A 19,378-nucleotide genomic window follows, 5' to 3' on the forward strand; every position below is an offset into this window, starting at 1 on the left:
TATATTTTATGCATACATTTTTGAAAGCTTCTTTATGCTTTTTAACCACGTTATTTATTTCTTTCCTACATTTCAAGTCAAAAATGGTATTTAAAGTGACAAATTAAATCGATTTAAAAGTGGGTATAAAAGGATTGAAGATGAGCTACGTCAAGGTCGTCCTGAAAGTTGAAGCAACGAAAGAAATTCAGAAATATATTGTGTTAAATTTTCTCACATTATTTTTGGTACTCTCTCCAGTTGTTGAAATTCTTTAAATCAACCATTTTGGAAAAGGATTCACCAAAAAGTCCTCAAGCTGGTAATTCTATTGAAAAATAATTAAAAAGTCTTTTTCCAAGGAAGTTTTGCATTGTTTTCTACTATGTAATTTATTCATTTCTGTTTTTTGTATTTGATGCATATTTTTACTTAAAAATGGTACTTAAAGTAACTGAAAGTGACAGATACAGTCAGTTTAAAAAAGGTTATAGAAGCACTGAAGATGAGCAACGTCAAGGTCGTCCTGATAGCTGAAGCAACGAAAGAAATTCAGAAATATCTTGTGTTAAACTCTCTCACGTCATTTTTGGTGCTTTCACCAGTTGTTAAACTTCTTTGATTAACTATTAAAAAGGGGATTCACTAAGAAGTTCTCAAGCTGGTAATTCTAGTGAAAAAATATTTAAAAAGTCTTTTCCCAAAAAAGTTTTGTATAGTTTTCTACTAAGTTATTTATTCATTTTTGTTTCTTTGTATTTAAAGCATATTTTTAGTTAAAAATGGTACTTAAAGTAACTGAAAGTAACAGATACAGTCAGTTTAAAAAAGGTTATAGAAGCACTGAAGATGAGCAACGTTAAGGTCGTCCTGAAAGCTGAAGTAACGAAAGAAATTCAGAAATGTCTCGTGTTAAATGCTCTCACATCATTCTTTGTACTCTCTCCAGTTGTTAAACTTCTTTATATTAACAATTTGGAGAAGGATTCACCAAGAAGTTATCAAGATGGTAATTCTATTGAAAAAATAATTAAAAAATCTTTTCCCAAGGAAGTTTTGTATTGTTTTCTACTATGTAATTTATTCATTTCTGTTTTTTCGTATTTAAAGCATATTTTTAGTTAAAAATGGTACTTAAAGTAACTGAAAGTGACAGATACAGTCAGTTTAAAAAAGGTTATAGAAGCACTGAAGATGAGCAACATCAAGGTAGTCCTGAAAGCTGAAGTAACGAAAGAAATTCAGAAATATATCGTGTTAAATTCTTTCACATAATTTTTGGTACTCTCTCCAGTTGTTGAACTTCTTTAAATCAACTATTTGGAAAAGGAGTCACCAGGAAGTTCTCAAGTTGGTAATTCTATTGAAAAAATAATTAAAAAGTCTTTTACCAAGGAAGTTTTGTATTCTTTTCTACTATGTAATTTATTCATTTCTGTTTTTTTGTATTTAAAGCATATTTTTAGTTAAAAATGGTACTTAAAGTAACTGAAAGTGACAGATACAGTCTGTTTAAAAAAGGTTATAGAAGCTCTGAAGATGAGCAACGTTAAAGTCGTCCTGAAAATTGAAGCAACAAAAGAAATTCAGAAATATCTCGTAAATTCTCTCACATCATTTTTGGTACTTTCTCCAGTTATTTAACTTCTTTGAAATTATTAGAAAGAGAATTCACGAAGAAGTTCCGAAACTGACAAATCTAGAGAAATAATATTTAAAAAGTCTTTACCCAAGAAAACTTTAAGTATTTCTTGATTTGAAGCAACTGAAAGCAACAGAAGAATAACAAAATCTTTTTAAAACCTGAACAAACGAAGAATTAAAGAAACTTTTTGAAAAAGTTTTAAAGCTAATAAACCTTTTTCTGTTTTATTATTCTTGATAACCCAAGACCATATTGTCCATTTTTTATGTAATAAATGTTTTAATTATTAGAAAGAAACTCAACTTATTACCTTATCTCATAAATTATTGATTAAATTGATGATTATTTTGTTGAGAAGTCACATTAAAAGCATAAATTAATTTTTCCAATGTCCAATAGAATTTAATTATTAATATTACGGTTTAATATTTTATTACTGCGCCTAAGTATTTAATCCGCTTAATAAATAATTCAAATATTTGCTAAAATTTTAATTGCAAATTATATAATTATTAGCGTCGGAAAATTGAACATTAAAAGCAGAACACAATGTCTAGATACAAGATAAATAAATACGAGGGACAATAAAGTTGAATAATTATTAATGAAAATGGGACCAGACACGGTAATATAGATTTAATGAGAGTGGTTTAGCGCCGAATTCAACTAAAAGCTTTGCTGACCCAAATCAGCAATTCTAAGTGGTTTTATGCGTAGGACGCGCACCAAAATCTGTACATATTTACATCGATCTACCAAAGACGAGTTAAATGACAGAGACGTTCCGTTTTAATTCCGTTTTGAATGGCGGCGTCCCGTCAAAGACTCGAAAGCGGTGCCGGGCAACTTTTTCATTTTGTTCGGCGGACACAAAAATGGTTTTTGTCCGACAATTAATTTATTTGATGTTGCACAAAGCACGAACAATTACAATTGTATCGCAGTTTTAACCCGAATAAAAAACAATAAACTTTGCCGTTGTGTACTCGATAAAACCAAAATTGGAATTCGTCGCTTTTAAACATTTATTTTAAATAGTTTATTTCGGCCCGTCCGCATTCCCGTCAAAATTAAATCGTTGCGCCAAAAATACAAAAGCAAGTTTGTCGTCGGTGATTCATTATTAAACAGCGACGAAGTGAACTCTTGGAGGGAAACAGAGAAGTTTCGTTAGAGCAACATCTGATAAGGAGTCCAATACATTTTTATTGTAGCCGGAAACCGGCCTGACCTGCCGCAACACTCGTGACCCGCCTAGTCGACTCTGTTTCCACTGAGCACTGATAGTAATATCAATAAAACTAGCGGCGTAGCTAGCAGCGCTGCAGACCGTCCTGCTGTCCTGCTTATACAAACATATATATGAATTTTACGGTTTTATTCCTTCAAGTGAATCCGCCTTTCCTCGTCCGCATGCAACGTTGTCGTCGACTGTTAAACGCCAAAGCGACAACGGGCAACAGAAAAGTTGAGCACGCCGAATTCCTCCCGAAGTGCAAAATTAATCTCCGGTTGGTGCAGCTAATAAATACGCGTCAATAACCCCAAACCACCTGAATGCCACGTCAACTCGGCTCTGCCTTAATGGTATACTTGTTACGATATAGATTCTCGAGTCAAGTGCAGCACATACATATATTCGCACTGCTGAAAATTACGTTACAGTCTGGCACCTTTATCGTGTTAGAGGTTTTTTTCCTGCTACATTAAGCACCGTGCTCGGTATGTTTGAGGTCGATTCGTGTGGACGTTTATAACGAAATGTGCTCGACGCAAAATATGTATCAAGATGGAAAATGTTGCAGTGCAATCGGTGCTTCGGATCTGACCTAACTGACCGCCTTAATTAGAAATTAAAAAAATACGTTATGTTAGTTTCAATTAACAACATTTTGTCTGGTCTGCGAATTAATTTGAAGCTAGCTAACATTAATTTTTAATTAACACACCAAATTGGTGTTTGATCAGAATTAAATGGCCACGTTCCACTTAATAATACATTAATTTTTTGCAGCTTCCATGAAACCTTCCACGAACTGTTTCAGTTGCACGGATGACGGGTAAGTGTATTTACTATTTGCCTTTGGTCGTCCACAAAGTATAAAATTTATCGTGAAAGTTCCCTTTGGAAAAAGTAATAGGGCGCGGTAGTTTGGAGTTCGTTTAGTTTGTCAGACAACGATATGCATCGGTAAGCTCTGGTGGGGCGCCTACAAAACGTTTACGTAGCAACTGGTATTGGGTTTTGGGTGGAGTGAGTGACGGCCTGTAAAGGACTATGCCACGCGTCAAATAACCCTAACTGATAGGATACAAGGGACTGATATCCCAAACTAACAAGTTTGTGCGAGAAATGATTCGTTCGATAGATTTGTCAGTCACCTTTCTCCGGATAAATGCCACACGAATCCTTTTACAGGTATTTTACATTTTACCATCTTCTCCTTTCCATCGATTCATTTTCATAGCTGTTACTAGTGAGGAAGTATCATTTTGCTCAATGTCACAACGGGGGAATTAAAACTTTAGAGCAAGCTTTTTATTCAATTTCTTGTGCCTTAAAAACTTTTTACATTGAAAGTAATTTAATCCCGAGGTTTACCAGACCACAGATCTATAAAACTTTAAAAATATTCTTTTATTTGTGGATCAACAGATGATCATCGTTGTCATGTTGGTAAATTTATAAATAAGTGATTTATTCCGTGATTTCTGTTTTAAATTTATTTTAATTTTAATTCAAAACAATATACCTTTTTTGTGTGCACATGTATCTATTCGATAATAGTCGTATTCTTACTAATAATACAGATTTCTGTAATAATTCCTTCTTATTATTGTCATAAATTTATTCTTTTGTAATTTAGAAATAATGTACTATTTTTTTAATCACTGCTATCTATTTAACAATAGACGTATTCTCACTGGTATTACAGGTTTCTGTAATAATTCCTTCTTATTATTGTCATAAATTGATTACTTTGTAATTTAGAAATAATGTACTACTTTTTGTTATCACTACTATCTATTTAACAATAGACGTATTCCCACTGGTATTACAGGTTTCTGTAATAATTCCTTCTTATTATTGTCATAAATTGATTATTTTGTAATTTAGAAATAATGTACTATTTTTTGTTATCACTGCTATCTATTTAACAATAGACGTATTCTCACTGGTATTACAGGTTTCTGTAATAATTCCTTCTTATTATTGTCATAAATTGATTATTTTGTAATTTAGAAATAATGTACTATTTTTTGTTATCACTGCTATCTATTTAAGAATAGACGTATTCTCACTGGTATTACGGGTTTCTGTAATCATTACTTCTTATTATTATCATAAACTTATTCTTTTATAATTTATTTAAACAATAGCCATATTTTCACTGATTTTACAGATTTCTGTAATAATTCCTTCTTGTTATTGTCATAAATTGATTCTTTTATAATTTATAAATAATGTAGTTTTTTATTATAACTGCCATCTATTTAACAAGAGCATATTATCACTGATATTACAGATTTCTGTAATAATTCCTTCTTATTATTGTCATAAATTTATTCTTCTGTAATTTAGAAATAATGTACTATATTTTATTATCACTGCTATCTATGTAACAATAGAAGTATTCTCACTGGTAATACAGGTTTTTTTAATAATTCCTTCTTGTTATTGTCATAAATTGATTCTTTTATAATTTATAAATAATTTAGTTTTTTATTATAACTGCCATCTATTTAACAATAGCCATTCTCACTGATATTACAGATTTCTGTAATAATTACTTCTTATTATTGTCATACATTTATTTTTTTATAATTTATTTAAACAATAGCCGTACTTTCACTGACATTACAGGTTCCTACAATAATTTCTTCTTATTATTGTTTTAAATTTACTATTTTGTTAATTAAAAAACAGTGTAGCATGTTTAGTTGGATCAACAGCTGATTATCGAAGTCATTGTTGGTCGTATAAAATAAATATATAGGTCAGCAGTTGTTAAATTTGTTATTCAAATGGAAGCAATCAAAGTAACAATCAGCCCCTTATTAAGTATTAATTAAAACGTTAGAATAGTTTCGGACGTGAATTATCGTTCGGTTTCTCTGGTTAAAATCAACCTGACGGTCTTATCCCTCGGGCCGAGTCCGTTTCACGGGTTGACATAAATGTGTTTTGCGAGGGTCCGGTTGTTATTCGATGAATTCATTAATATAAACACAGTCGTTATCGAGTGTTTTGACAGGACCACGGTCAAAGCCCGGCGTCTAATTCCCGCCAACCACCCCCCCGACTCCGACCGCAACAGACACATGCACTTTAATGCCCTATTTGAATCCTTCCAAGGAGCCATAACTATTGCATTCGTGCCCAGCCACGTCGACTAATCCAATAGGGAACTGTTCGAGTGACGAATTGATTTGCCCAATTATCAAGTGTTATACCGGCCGCATTTTTAAGTCGTCCAACTGAACAATTAGTTTTGAGATTTGGAAATACTAATACGTTGGGGGGTGACGAGTGAATGGAAATTCTCAGTCACCATGGCGGAACGGATGGCATAATTGATCATAGAATAGTATAAAGCACCATCTGATTAAATATTCTTTTGTGTTTGCTCTTGGTAGCGTTCCAACTTGCATAATACTGCGGAGATTTTATCTACTGCATTGATTTTAAATTAAGCGAAATTGTTATATCTTGAAAAAGTTCACTGCAGGTATCCGGAAACAAATTGTATGTCGTCAAGCTCATAGAGCTCTTAGAATGGTTCATTAAACTCTTCGTTGTAAAAGAAAAGAATATGAAAAATATAACTGGGAGCTGGTTGCATAATATTCTAAATATGGACGCTACAGCTAGCTCCGATAAAACTTACTTTTTATAGATACTTCCATTTCAGACATTAAAGCTGAATGAACTCTTTTATTTTGCTAGTGTAATTTTTAAGAAATTGTACAATATAAAACACATGAATATTTATTATTAACCTACGACGTAAAGATGAAATGGAATATTAACCATTCTACGTGAGTTATATACTCTATTTTATTTACAACTACACTCTTGTACACTTGTAAAAAATATAAATTATCTAATTTTTTTGAAGGTCCTTCCCCTCATCAAACAATAATATGTATTTTCACTGATATTACAGCTTATTATAATAATATCTTCTTATTATTATAAATAATTTATAACACCGCCATCTATTCGAAAATAGCTATATTACAATATTACAGGTTTCTCTAATAATTTCTTCTTGTTATGGCTTCAAATTTAATTTTTATATTTTAGGACTAATATAACATTTTATGCTCACACTACCATCTATTCGATTATAGCCATATTCTCATAGATATTACAGGTTTCTGTAATAAATCCTTCTCATCGTTTTATTTAATGATAACACATTTGAATTGGATATATCAATTTTACGTCTCGTTATTCACCTTATGGATAATTAAACATTGTTAATGAACAGAATATTACTAAATAATTCTAATAATAAGTATCTCAACATATTTCATCGTTATGATTTCATGATTATCCATCCCATCAAGTTGAGCGGATATTCAAATATAAAATAGGTATTTCGATGCAGTAAAACTTTTACTAATTGTTTCCAATAAATCATATTTAATTCGAGTGCTTAAAACTTTTGTGTATTAATAACAGATTACTGCATAATCGCTTAATGCTCTTATAGTGTTTGAATATAAATTTAGCGCCTCGAATAAGTCAGAATTATTGTCGGAATGTGGTAAAGCGGTTGCATAACTCATAGATCCATTTGGCTTTCATAAAGACGGAACAGTTTTAAGGAGTAAACTCACGTTCACTCTATTATTGAGTCGAGTATTATATAACATTCACTATTAAGTGAAAAAGTTGGACGATAAATTTTCGACATAAAGGAAAATATTTTAGTGAATTTGAAAAATTTACCGCTGCCGCAATCGAAGAGTTATTAATAAAATAAAGTATGGGGCCATGTTAACCTGTTTGTCCGCAGTAATGAGATGAAATTTGGTCATTACAAATCATATAAATACCGAAAATTATCCTGCAGTATATCAATAAATAAAAGCTTGCATTGATTGAATTCTGATTTATGTTTGTTTGTGGGTATGCGAATGTATAAAATGATTTATTATCATTGAATATACATATATGTGTGTTGTGATTAAATATTGTTAGATTGTAATCGATTTTCCGCCTAAACGTCAGAGGCGACCATAAAGCCCCTTTTATTGTCTTGCTACCCAAATACCATTTTATTGATATTATCTAGATGGCCAGATGGCTCTACATTTGAAATTCCAATTAAATAACCGGGTTGCCTTGATTAAAATTATTGAAATACCCTTCAATCACGATTATACACTAAGAAGGGACACGACCATCGTCGTTCGTCGTGTCGTATTTTTATTGTTAATTGCACAGTCAAAAAGTTCGTCCCCGGAAGACCGCCCCGTATTTATTTGGAGTGGAACATTTATTATTAGGGGAAGGTTCATTTATTATTTAGATCTACATGGCTAATTAACTTGCGCGACGGATATAAACTGAGGTTCATAAAATAAAATGAATGGCACTATTACATATTAATAATGTTTCGTGTGCCCGGAAGATTTTTATTTTTTCTTTTATTTTTATTCTCCACGATTTATCGGTGCGTTCGAGTGACATATTTGTATCTGCACACAACCAAAGTCATTTTTTATGAAATAATTAAAATGGTAAACGAGTTTAAAGGTTGGATTTATGGACTGGATGTTGCGGCGGAAGTTTGTGATTGAGTATGACCTTTAGCTTAAGTAATTGAGTTGAAAACTTCACTGATAGTTTATCCATTATATCAAGGAAAATATTGCGACGCGACTTTGAAATTAATTAAATCAGCTCAGCCATCATAAAAATGGCACATTTATAAAATCCCTTTATGTAAATAACAAACACCCTGTGTAAAATTTGGGACTAATGATAATATTTTTTGTAGAATGGTCCTTGATTAACGTATATGCCAAAAATTAACTTTCCAGCATCAGATTTTAACAGGTACTATTTAAATTTAATCAGTAAAGTAACCTTTAAAATACTATAAAAAATACTATTTTGTTGTTTAATAAATGTTTAAAAATGGTAATTGCGCAAACAAATTGTATAATTACAACTACATCCAAAAGGCAATTAATTTTATGTTTTCAAATATCTTATCCCAATTCATTTGAATATTTTAATTAAGTTTTTTGTTGCGCATCCACCATTTTTACAACTGTTGTTAAAAATGGCGAATGCGCCATCAATCCAATAATTAATTACTATTAGACAAATTCTAAGAATAAGTTGATTATATTAAAAATAATTTATTTTATCCACTGTTAGATCCATTTTTTACAGGTACTATTTAAATTTTTTTAATTAATCAGTAAAGTAACCATTAAAATACCATAAAAAACATGTTTTTGATGTTTAATAAATGTTTAAAAATGGTAATTGCTCAAACGAATTGTATAATTACAACCACATCCAAAAGGCAATTGATTTTATGTTTTCAAATATCTTATCCCAATTCATTTGAATATTTTAATTAAGTTTTTTGTTGCGCATCCACCATTTTTACAACTGTTGTTAAAAATGGCGAATGCGCCATCAATCCAATAATTAATTACTATTAAACAAATTCTAAGAATAAGTTGATTATATTAAAAGTAATTTATTTTATACACTGTTAGATTCATTTTTAACAGGTACCATTTACATTTTTTTAATTAATTAAAAATAAACTAATTTAATAACTCAAAAATTGTTGGGTTTAAGTATAAAACATTATACAGCCTTTTTATTCGTAATTACATGTAAAATTTAAAAATCTAAAAATATACAGTGTGCTGTTCCATTAATACTCGTACAAAATTTGTAAGAACTGTTTATATATATTTTACCCATTATATAAAGGAAAATATTGTGTGGTGAGTTTGAAATTTATTAAATCGTAGCTATGATAAAGACGGGACATTTGTTTGGAACCCCCGAAATCCCTTACGACCGTATTGAAAAACTCAATCCAATCTGCGGTTTAAAATTCACCCCTTTCAGTCGAATTGACGATGATATTCATTGTATTGACACTTATCAAGCTGCAGCTCGGAGAACGGGAATAAAAAGACACGCGTCCGGATGAAAGGGGTGTATTCAATTAATCAGAAAACGCAGTAACAAAAATCCACGGGGAGTCCGTGTTGTGTTTATCGATCGGACGAAATGGAGTGTCCGTGTTTGCCCATACGTACCTTATCAAGGTAAGCAAGCAAGAAACAGCGATTGTTTTGCGGCGGTAAATTGGTATATCGGAATTATTCGTTTTCCCATTACTCGAACTCCAGACCAGATAATTTATTAGCTGACGGAGCACATGTTTCTCTCTGTATGTGTGTATTATTAATCCTATTATCCGGTATGTTTACTGTAAATCACGGAAACGAGAATTCCACGGATTGAAATTATCTTGTATTATTATATTACACCCGGTAACGAGGGGATTTTGTCAATTAGTTTAATTGGATATCCCACTGACGAACGCAGACTTGAATACCGAAAAACAATTGCAATTTAATTATGCACTGCAAATATTTTTCGAGCCGGTTATTTACTTGAAGGATTCCGTTAACACGTATTCAGACGTAACGAATGCAAAGCCTCGTTCCGATACGCGATACACCTTCAGAAAAATCATTTTACTTGCACAAATAGAAAAATATAAAGTAGCAATACGATATCTTTGTGGCGGACAGATTGTTTGTTGTTATTTTAACCATTCCTGCATCTGCCAAGCAAACACAATACGAGTATGAAACGTTCCAAAACGGCTATAATAGACTAAAATTGAAATGTACGAGTGGAAACTGCATAATGTTCATCAAATTTCTTCAAATTTTGTTATTGTTTGAGATAAAAAATGATTTACCATGTTGTTCTTCTAGACACAATAACATGTGCCAATAAAATTATTCCATTTTTGATGGTGGGAAACAAAGGGTTGGTTTAGGATATTTTTAGTGGGCTGATTTCAAAAATACCACTTGATTAGCTTTAAAATTTAGGTGATGCCATTGATACAAAAATTTCAAGTCAATATCTTTGTTCATTCTCCATAAATTTTTAATAAATAATGACGCTGTATATCATGCGTGCTGCCATCTCTCCGATAATAGCCATACTCGAAGTATTGTAGGTTTCTGTAATAAGTTCTTCCTTTTATATTGTTTTTATTTTACATAAATACTAATATTTTATCAAAAATTTGAAATATTATTATTTATACTGAGTTAGACAATAAATTGTTCAAGATTTTTATCTGTCAGTCTGTCAAAATTTTTGAAAACAAATTAATAACTCTTAAACTATTGAATTTAGGTATAACACATGGCAGAGACATTTTGTTTGTTATTACATGTAGAGTTTAAAAATCAAAAAATATACAGGGTCTTCCAGGGACAATAACTAAGTTATTGATATTTTATGTATATGAACAAAATAAAACGTAAATGACAAATACCCTGTATAATTTTGGAAGTACTAATAATGGGTTTTTGTAGGATTGCTTTTAGTTAACGTGTATGCCAAAAATGTACTTTCTACCATCAAAATTGGAGGTTTTACAGACATTTGGAAAAATTTTTGGAAAAAAATTAATATTTCAGATACTGTTGGGTTTAGGAATAGAGCATAGTATAGTTAACATATTAATAATTACATATAGAATTTGAAAAGCCAAAAAATATACAGAGTGTTCTATTGAAAATAACAAAGTTGACGTTACTTCCGGTGAAACCGGAGATAAAATTTTGTTCAAAACAATTTAGAAAAGTAATTTATGTTAAGTTATAATTGATGTAAAATTTTCAAATCAATATATTTTTCCATTCTCCTTGTATTTCATGACTTAAATAAATTTATCATGAGTTAGTGCTGCCATCTATCTGACAATAGTCGTAGTCTATATACTGTAGGTTTCTGTAACAATTTCTTCCTTCTAAAATGTTTTGAATTTATAAATATTTTAAGTTTCTATACTAATATTTGAAATTTTACCACTTATATAGAGTTAGATAAGACTTTTGTCATTCCTCTGAAGTTACGAATACATAAAGAATAATTAATAAATTAGTTAATAGGCCGCATAGATTAATAGATGAAAATAATGTTGTTCAAAGCACATACAATGAGTGGGAGAAAAATTTGAATAACATAATAATAAAAAGTAAAGAAGTAAAGTGTGTTTACCTGAAGGTGAGAACGGTGAGGGGCCTGTAGGACTTGTGGCTGGCAACGTCGGCCATCGGCGTGCCCCAAAAATCGTTGGCGAAGACATGGCTAATGGGGTTGATTGCCAGAACGTCCTTATTAAAAGTCACTGCAGGGATATCATCGTGCACGAAATCGCCATTAAGACCGTTCAAGTAGCAAGCGACGGCGACGGTGCTCACTAAGCTGTACAGGGGCCAAGAGCTCGGCGATTTTTTCCCCTCGCATCCAGAAGATGAGGAAGAGGACGGGTGAGCAGCGTGGCCGTGGCCCTGGCCGTGCGAGTGGCTGTGGCTGTGGCTGTGGGTGTGGGTGTGGGAGTGGGCGGCGGATGCTAAATTGCGCCGCTTCATTTCGTCGCGTAATCTGCTCCGGGGTCACTGCCTTTATTATACCAAATGAATGTTTATTCGTGGCAGTTATGAGGACCGCAAGGCCGCATTACTCCCCCGAATTCACTTTCGCCGCGCGCCCCAGCCCGGCCCGCCGATTAAATCGCCGCACACCCGTAAATTCCTATTTATTTTAAGTAAACACGGGACGAGGAGCCGCCGCGGTTAAAGCGAACGTTGTAAGATCACATCTGACGCGATGTCGGACTGATAAAAGCTTTCTAAATGCAGATGCAGATTCCTACGCCGTTCCCGGTCCTTTCGCGGCAACAGATAAGCGAAAATGGCTTTTGTTATATGAAAATCAAACGCGCGGCGGTTTCCTTGCCGCTCCTCTGTTATTTTTTTTTCACCTCCTGAAGAAACACAATGGGTTTTTGCACCGTTTAGCAATAATTGAACGTTTTGACCGCGATTGATGGCCACGTCACCACTCTTCCATTCTCATTTTTATGTCCCAATTTATCTGTGATTGTTCGTCGGTTACCGGGATTATCCCCCACGATGAACTGCTCAATATATTTCGATTCTGAAACAAATAACTTGTATTATCACTTGTGCTCTATTAATTCACCAGATAGCTTCAACATGGTTTTGATTATTGTTCAGTTATCATTTAACCTCTGTGTTTGAGCATAGAAACAGTTTTAGAGTACTTAGTCCAACATTTATGTTAAATTAATCAAAAATCAAACATTTATATACTAAATTCTACTGTCATTATATTTTTTTCTATAAAAACATAGTAAACAATAAAAAATTATAGACTTCCGAATATGCTCAATAAAGTATGTCACTATTGTCACATTATTCAAGAAATAACTTTTTATATTCTACTTTTAAAGTGGAGAAAATGAAGACTCCAATTCTAAGAAACAGTTTTTCTTTAATTGAGTTACTTCTCTAAATTTTAAAAATAAATTCTTCAATTTTACAGAAAAATTTTATATATAATTTTTGTTTAGCTGAGTTACTTTTTAACCCTTTTAAACTGTGTGACATTATTCTAGTAACAACTTTTATATACTTCTTCTAAATTTTTTAAAAAAAAGCTTCAATTGTACAAAATATTTTGTATATAATTTTTGTTTAGCTGTTACTTTTCAACCATTTTAAACTGTTGTGACATTATTCTAGTAACAACTTTTATATACTTCTTCTAAATTTTAAAAATGAAGGCTCCAATTCTACAAAAACATTTTGTATATAATTTATGTTTAGCTGAGTTACTTTTTAACCCGTTTAAACTGTATGATATTATTCTAGTGACAACTTTTATATATTTCTTCTAAATTTAAAAAGAGGTTTCAATTCTACAAAACATTTTGTATATAATTTTTGTTTAGCTGAGTTACTTTTTAACCATTTTAAACTGTTGTGATATTATTCTAGTAACAACTTTTATATACTTCTTCTAAATTTTAAAAATGAAGGCTTCAATTCTACAAAACATTTTATATATAATTTTTATTTAGCTGTTACTTTTCAACCATTTTAAACTGTGTGGTATTAATCTAGTAACTCCTTTTGTATATTTCTTCTAAATTTAAAAAAAGGTTTCAATTCTGCAAAACATTTTAAATATATTTTTTTTTAACTGAGTTACTTTTTTACCTTTTTAAATTGTGTGACATTATTCTAGTGACAATTTTTATATATTTCTTCTAAATTTAAAAAAAGGTTTCAATTCTGCAAAACATTTTAAATATATATTTTTTTTTAACTGAGTTACTTTTTAACCTTTTTAAACTGTGTGGCATTATTCTAGTGACAATTTTTATATATTTATTCTAAATTTAAAAAAAGGTTTCAATTCTGCAAAACATTTTAAATATATATTTTTTTTTAACTGAGTTACTTTTTAACCATTTTAAACTATGTAACATTATTCTAGTGACAACTTTTATATATTTCTTCTAAATTTAAAAAAAAACTTCAATTCTACAAAGCATTTTGTATATAATTTTTGTTTAGCTGTAACTTTTCAACCATTTTAAACTGTGTGACCTTATTGTAGTAACAATTTTTACACACTTCTTCTAAATTTCCAAAAATGAAGGCTCTAATTCTACAAAAACATTTTCTATATAATTTTTGATTAACTGAGTTACTTTTTAATCTTTTTAAACTATGTGAGATTATTCTAGTGACAACTTTTATATATTTCTTCTAAATTTAAAAATGAAGGCTCCAATTCTACAAAACATTTTGTATATAATTTTTGTTTAGCTGAGTTACTTTTTAACCCTTTTAAACTGTGTGACATTATTCTAGTGACAACTTTTATATATTTCTTCTAAATTTTAAAAAAAGCTTCAATTCTACAAAACGTTTTGTATATAATTTTTGTTTAGTTGTTACTTTTTAACCATTTTAAACTGTGTGACATTATTCTAGTAACAACTTGTATATACTTCTTCTAAATTTCAAAAATGAAAGATTCAATTCTACAAAACATTTTGTATATAATTTTTATTTAACTGTTACTTTTCAACCATTTTCAACTGTGTGACATTATTCTAGTAACAACTTTTATATACTTCTTCTAAATTTCAAGAATGAAGGCTCCAATTTCACAAAAACATTTTGTATATAATTTTTGTTTAGCTGAGTTACTTTTTAACCATTTTAAACTGTGTGACATTATTCTAGTGACAACTTTTATATATTTCTTCTAAATTTAAAAAAAAGTTTCAATTCTACAAAACATTTTATATATAATTTTTGTTTAGCTGAGTTACTTTTTAACAATTTTAAACTGTGTGACATTATTCTAGTAACAACTTTTATATACTTCTTCTAAATTTGAAAAATGAAGGCTTCAAGTCTTTAAAAACATTTTGTATATACTTTTTGTTTAATTAAGTTACTTCTCAATCCTTTTAAATTATGTGATATTAATCTAGTAAAAACTTTCTATATGCTTCTTCTAAATTTGAAACATTAAATGAGCAAGTTCCAAATGTGAACCAAATATTTACAACGGTTAAATTATTAAAATTTTGCGTATCAGTCGTATGCCAATTTTAGTTAATAACATGTAATTTCATGTAATTAAACCGAACTATTCTGTAATTAATTATAAATCCTTACTTTGAATGTAATTAATATTTTTATTATGGTAAAATTATGCCAATTATTTGACTGCAGTTTACATTTACATGAAACACCAACTCCAAATTGGTTTTTATTTAAATCCAGTCAGCTTTTAACAAATCAACAAATAAATGTGTGTCAATGGCGAAAGCAAAATTCATTATTATATATATATAAAATAAATGCGCATAAAATTGTGAAAGCCGTTTTATTCTCCCTTTTAATCAACACAAACTTTGTTTGAATACGGACACGAACAAAGTCATTATTTTAATAAGTTTTCATGTCAATTTTTACATGAAAACCATTTACTGCGACGGATATTAAATCGACTGGATATCGGTTGATATAAATAGTCAGAATATGGAAGTAAAGCAAAACAAAAGCGCTGACTAATCTGAGCGTCTGGTTCGTTTTAAAATAAAATATTTTTACACAAGGGCCCGGCCCTCAAGACATCGTCACGACACTCTATTTTCGTACGGCGAGCACGGCCCCGTCCTCAACAAGAAACTTTTCGCTGCAGTACAAGACAATCAATACTCCTCGAGCATCCTCCACTGCTCTGATCTACATTCTCCAAGGGTAATCAACGGACTTCTTTTATATGTAGTTCTGTCTTTGGGGTATAACGACCGGCAGGCAAATTTGCCGTGATAAATTCCTCCAAGACTTTATACCCCTGTTTCAAGACTTGTCGACATTGTTTTACTCTTACCTACTTACTATACCACGTCGTGCACTTTTCGGTCATGAATTAGACATTTATTTTATTCGACTTGCGCTTTATCTTTTAATCTTCCATTGTTCCATGCTCCGAGACTAAGAATTTTATAACAAAACTTCATGGGGACAATAGGAAAATGGTTTTGACAGCCCCAACGCCAAGATACTAGTAACGTACAATTAATATCGTAGACGAAATCCATTTCAATTTTGAATTGCGTACAACTGAATATTCCATATTCAAAGGACATGATTAATCGAATTACCGGAATTCTTGTGTTATACGAATTACCTAATTGATAGCTATTGAACAATCTGGATCACACAGTGTATTCTCAATCTAGGAAACCATCCATTGGATGAACAGTTATCAATCTATACACTAAATTTCCATATTGGCGAGGTACCAGACTATGTCGAGTATTCCATCGAATCGACATGAATTGAAGACCCGTTTGGACTTATTGTTTTCAGTTATTTATTGTTGGGGAATCAATTAGGAGGCAAGGAATGGACGGTGTTAATAAAGTCGTCAATGAATTATGTACAGTGGACCCACTCTTTCATCCACAACATGACATGCCAGGAAGTAACGATGATTGCATGTATGTACATTGTACGATGTCATTAAACATGTATGCAGAACTGGTTATGACAAGCTACAACTTCCCAACAACAATTATTTAAGGACGTACGAAGAAACGTAGTGGTGGTTCAAAAAAATAAAAGGTTTATTGCACGCCACCGCACATTCGTACATCACAAAACCCCGGCTTTAATCCATAATAATTCTCTGTACGATTTTAATCAATAACGATAAAAGCTATCTGGCAGTTGCTTGAGGCATTCATAATAATCAGCGGGGACGTTTCGATATAATCAGAGACATTGATAATATCGACCCTCCTGCACATCGGACAGTTCAAAGGACCATTACTTCAGTATTATACTGCCTCCACTTAATCCTTGCCAATATTAGCCTCGCACACACGCATTGTTCTAGAAAATTAACCCACTTACTTTGCTTCAACCTCAAACATGCATTTTTAATTTCTAATTTTCTGTAATCATTAAAGTAATTGTTAATTAATTTTATTTGCATAAACGAATCAATGTTAAAATTACATAATTTAAATTTCGGTTAAATTTCAATATTTTGAATATTAAAGCGACATTGTTATAAAATCATTTTGCAAAATTGACTTTGCATCTGCATTTAGACAGCTTTACAAAATAAACATGAGTCTGATTTTAAATTCAACTTTTATAACAACAAAACTGACGTTTGTCTGGTGCACAATTAGAATCATTTATAATTATTTATAATGGAAACGGGCTAATTAATACAAATTTAAACTTTAATTTTTTATTACTGAATAAATATATTGAAATAAAATTATTGATTAAAATGGAAATTTAGTACTTTACATTAAAACTGAAATATCTCAAAAACGGATGTGATAATTAAAATTAAGCAAGAGCACCTTTTTTCTCCTAATTTGTACAAGGAATATGAAAAGCTTAACAGTTTTAAAAAATATCCAGTGGTGTACCAAATTTAAAGTGATTTATAGTCCTTTAACTTCTTTCAAACATTTAAACTGAAATATCTCAGAAATGGCTGTGATATTCAAAATATATCAAGAGTAACTTTTTTCTTCTAAATTGTTCAAAGAATATGTAAAGATTAGTAGTTTTCAAAAATATTCAGTGGAGTAGAAAATAGAGTGGAAAAAGTGGGGAATCTTAGAATATACTGTATCATTAACACTGAAGTATCTCAAAAACGGCCGTAATAATCAAAATTAATTAAGAGTACTTTTTTCTTTTAAATTGTCTAAAGAATATGAAAAGCTTAGTAAATTTCGAAAATATTCAGTGGCGTAGAAAATAGAGTGAAAAAAGTGAGGAATCCAAGAATATTCTGTATCATTAACAACAAAATATCTCAAAAACGGCTGTAATAATCAAAATTAATTACGAGTACTTTTTCTTTTTAAATTATCCAAAGAATATGAAAAACTTAGTAGTTTTCAAAAATATGCACTGGCGTAGAAAATATAGTGAGAAAGAGGGGAATCCTAGAATATTCTGTATCATTAAAAACGAAATATCTCAAAAACGGCTGTAATAATCAAAATTAATTAAGAGTTCTTTTTTCTTATAAATCGTCCCTAGAATATTGAAAGCTTAATAATTTTGAAAAATATTTAGTGGCGTAGAAAATAAACTGGAAAAAGAGGGAATTTCCTGAATATACTATATAATTAATTATGAGTACTTTTTCCCTCTAAATTGTCCAAAGAATATGAAAAGCCTAATAGTTTTCAAAAATATTCAGTAGCGTAGAAAATAGAGTGAGAAAAGAGGGGAATTCCAGAATATACTGTATCATTAACAACGAAATATCTCAAAAACGGCTGTAATAATCAAAATTAATTGAGAGTACTTTTTCTTTCTAAATTGTCCAAAGATTATGAAAAACTTAGTAGTTTTCAAAAATATTCAGTAGCGTAGAAAATAGAGTGGGAAAGTGGGGAATCCCAGAATATATTGTTATCATTAACAACGAAATATCTCAAAAACGGCTGTATTAATCAAAATTAATTAAGAGTACTTTTTCCTTCTAAATTGTTCAAATAATATGAAAAGTTTAGTAGTTTTCAAAAATATTCAGAGGTGTAGAAAATAGAGTGGGAAAAAGAGGGGAATCTCAGTACTGATACTACTGTATCATTAACACCGAAATATCTCAAAAACGGCTGTAATAATCAAAATTGACCAAGACTATCTTTTTTCTTCTAAATCCAAAAAATATAGAAAACTTAATAGTTTTAAAAAATATCCAGGGGCGTAGAAAATTTAGTAAGTACTAAAGTAATCTTTAGTCCTTCAACTTTTTTCAAATATTGAAACTAAAATATCTAAAATATAAAAGGATTAATTGAAATTTTAACTTAATTGAAAATTGAAACAAACAAATACAATAGTAAAATGGACGGTTTAATTTAACTTAAATTAACTGGTTATTATTGAGTTTATTGTTGAAATGTGTTGATAATTAATAAATGGAATTTAAACATAATTAAACGAATGAAATAACTTTAGAACACGATATTTTTATTGATTTTCTTTTAATTGTACGTTATAAGCCAAGTATTTAATTAATTAGCAAGAAAATGTAAATTGGTATGACAAAGAAAAGTTAAAATTTCGTAA

At 30.6% G+C, this 19,378-nt stretch overlaps 2 protein-coding genes across 3 annotated transcripts in view; one reads left to right on the forward strand and one right to left on the reverse strand.

The window, feature by feature from the left end:
* Positions 1–19,378, forward strand: part of LOC109607121 (trypsin beta-like) — a 256,249-nt gene that overhangs the window by 144,073 nt on the left and 92,798 nt on the right. Inside the window, exon 4 of one of the 2 annotated variants that reach the window (XM_049965519.1) lies at positions 3,639–3,684. In XM_049965519.1, coding sequence (XP_049821476.1) covers positions 3,644–3,684 — 41 coding nt within the window. In that variant the 5' untranslated portion in view covers positions 3,639–3,643. Of the gene's footprint in view, positions 1–3,638; positions 3,685–19,378 lie in introns of those variants that run through there. The other variant, XM_049965518.1, reaches the window with a different exon arrangement.
* Positions 1–19,378, reverse strand: part of LOC109605542 (protein O-mannosyl-transferase TMTC1-like) — a 123,126-nt gene that overhangs the window by 99,849 nt on the left and 3,899 nt on the right. The window contains exon 2 of the mRNA XM_049965516.1: positions 11,925–12,866. Within this exon, the coding sequence (XP_049821473.1) occupies positions 11,925–12,298 (374 nt within the window). The 5' untranslated portion in view covers positions 12,299–12,866. The remainder of the gene's footprint in view (positions 1–11,924; positions 12,867–19,378) is intronic.

The sequence above is a fragment of the Aethina tumida genome, chromosome 3, assembly GCF_024364675.1.
Source record: "Aethina tumida isolate Nest 87 chromosome 3, icAetTumi1.1, whole genome shotgun sequence".
NCBI lineage: Eukaryota > Metazoa > Arthropoda > Insecta > Coleoptera > Nitidulidae > Aethina > Aethina tumida.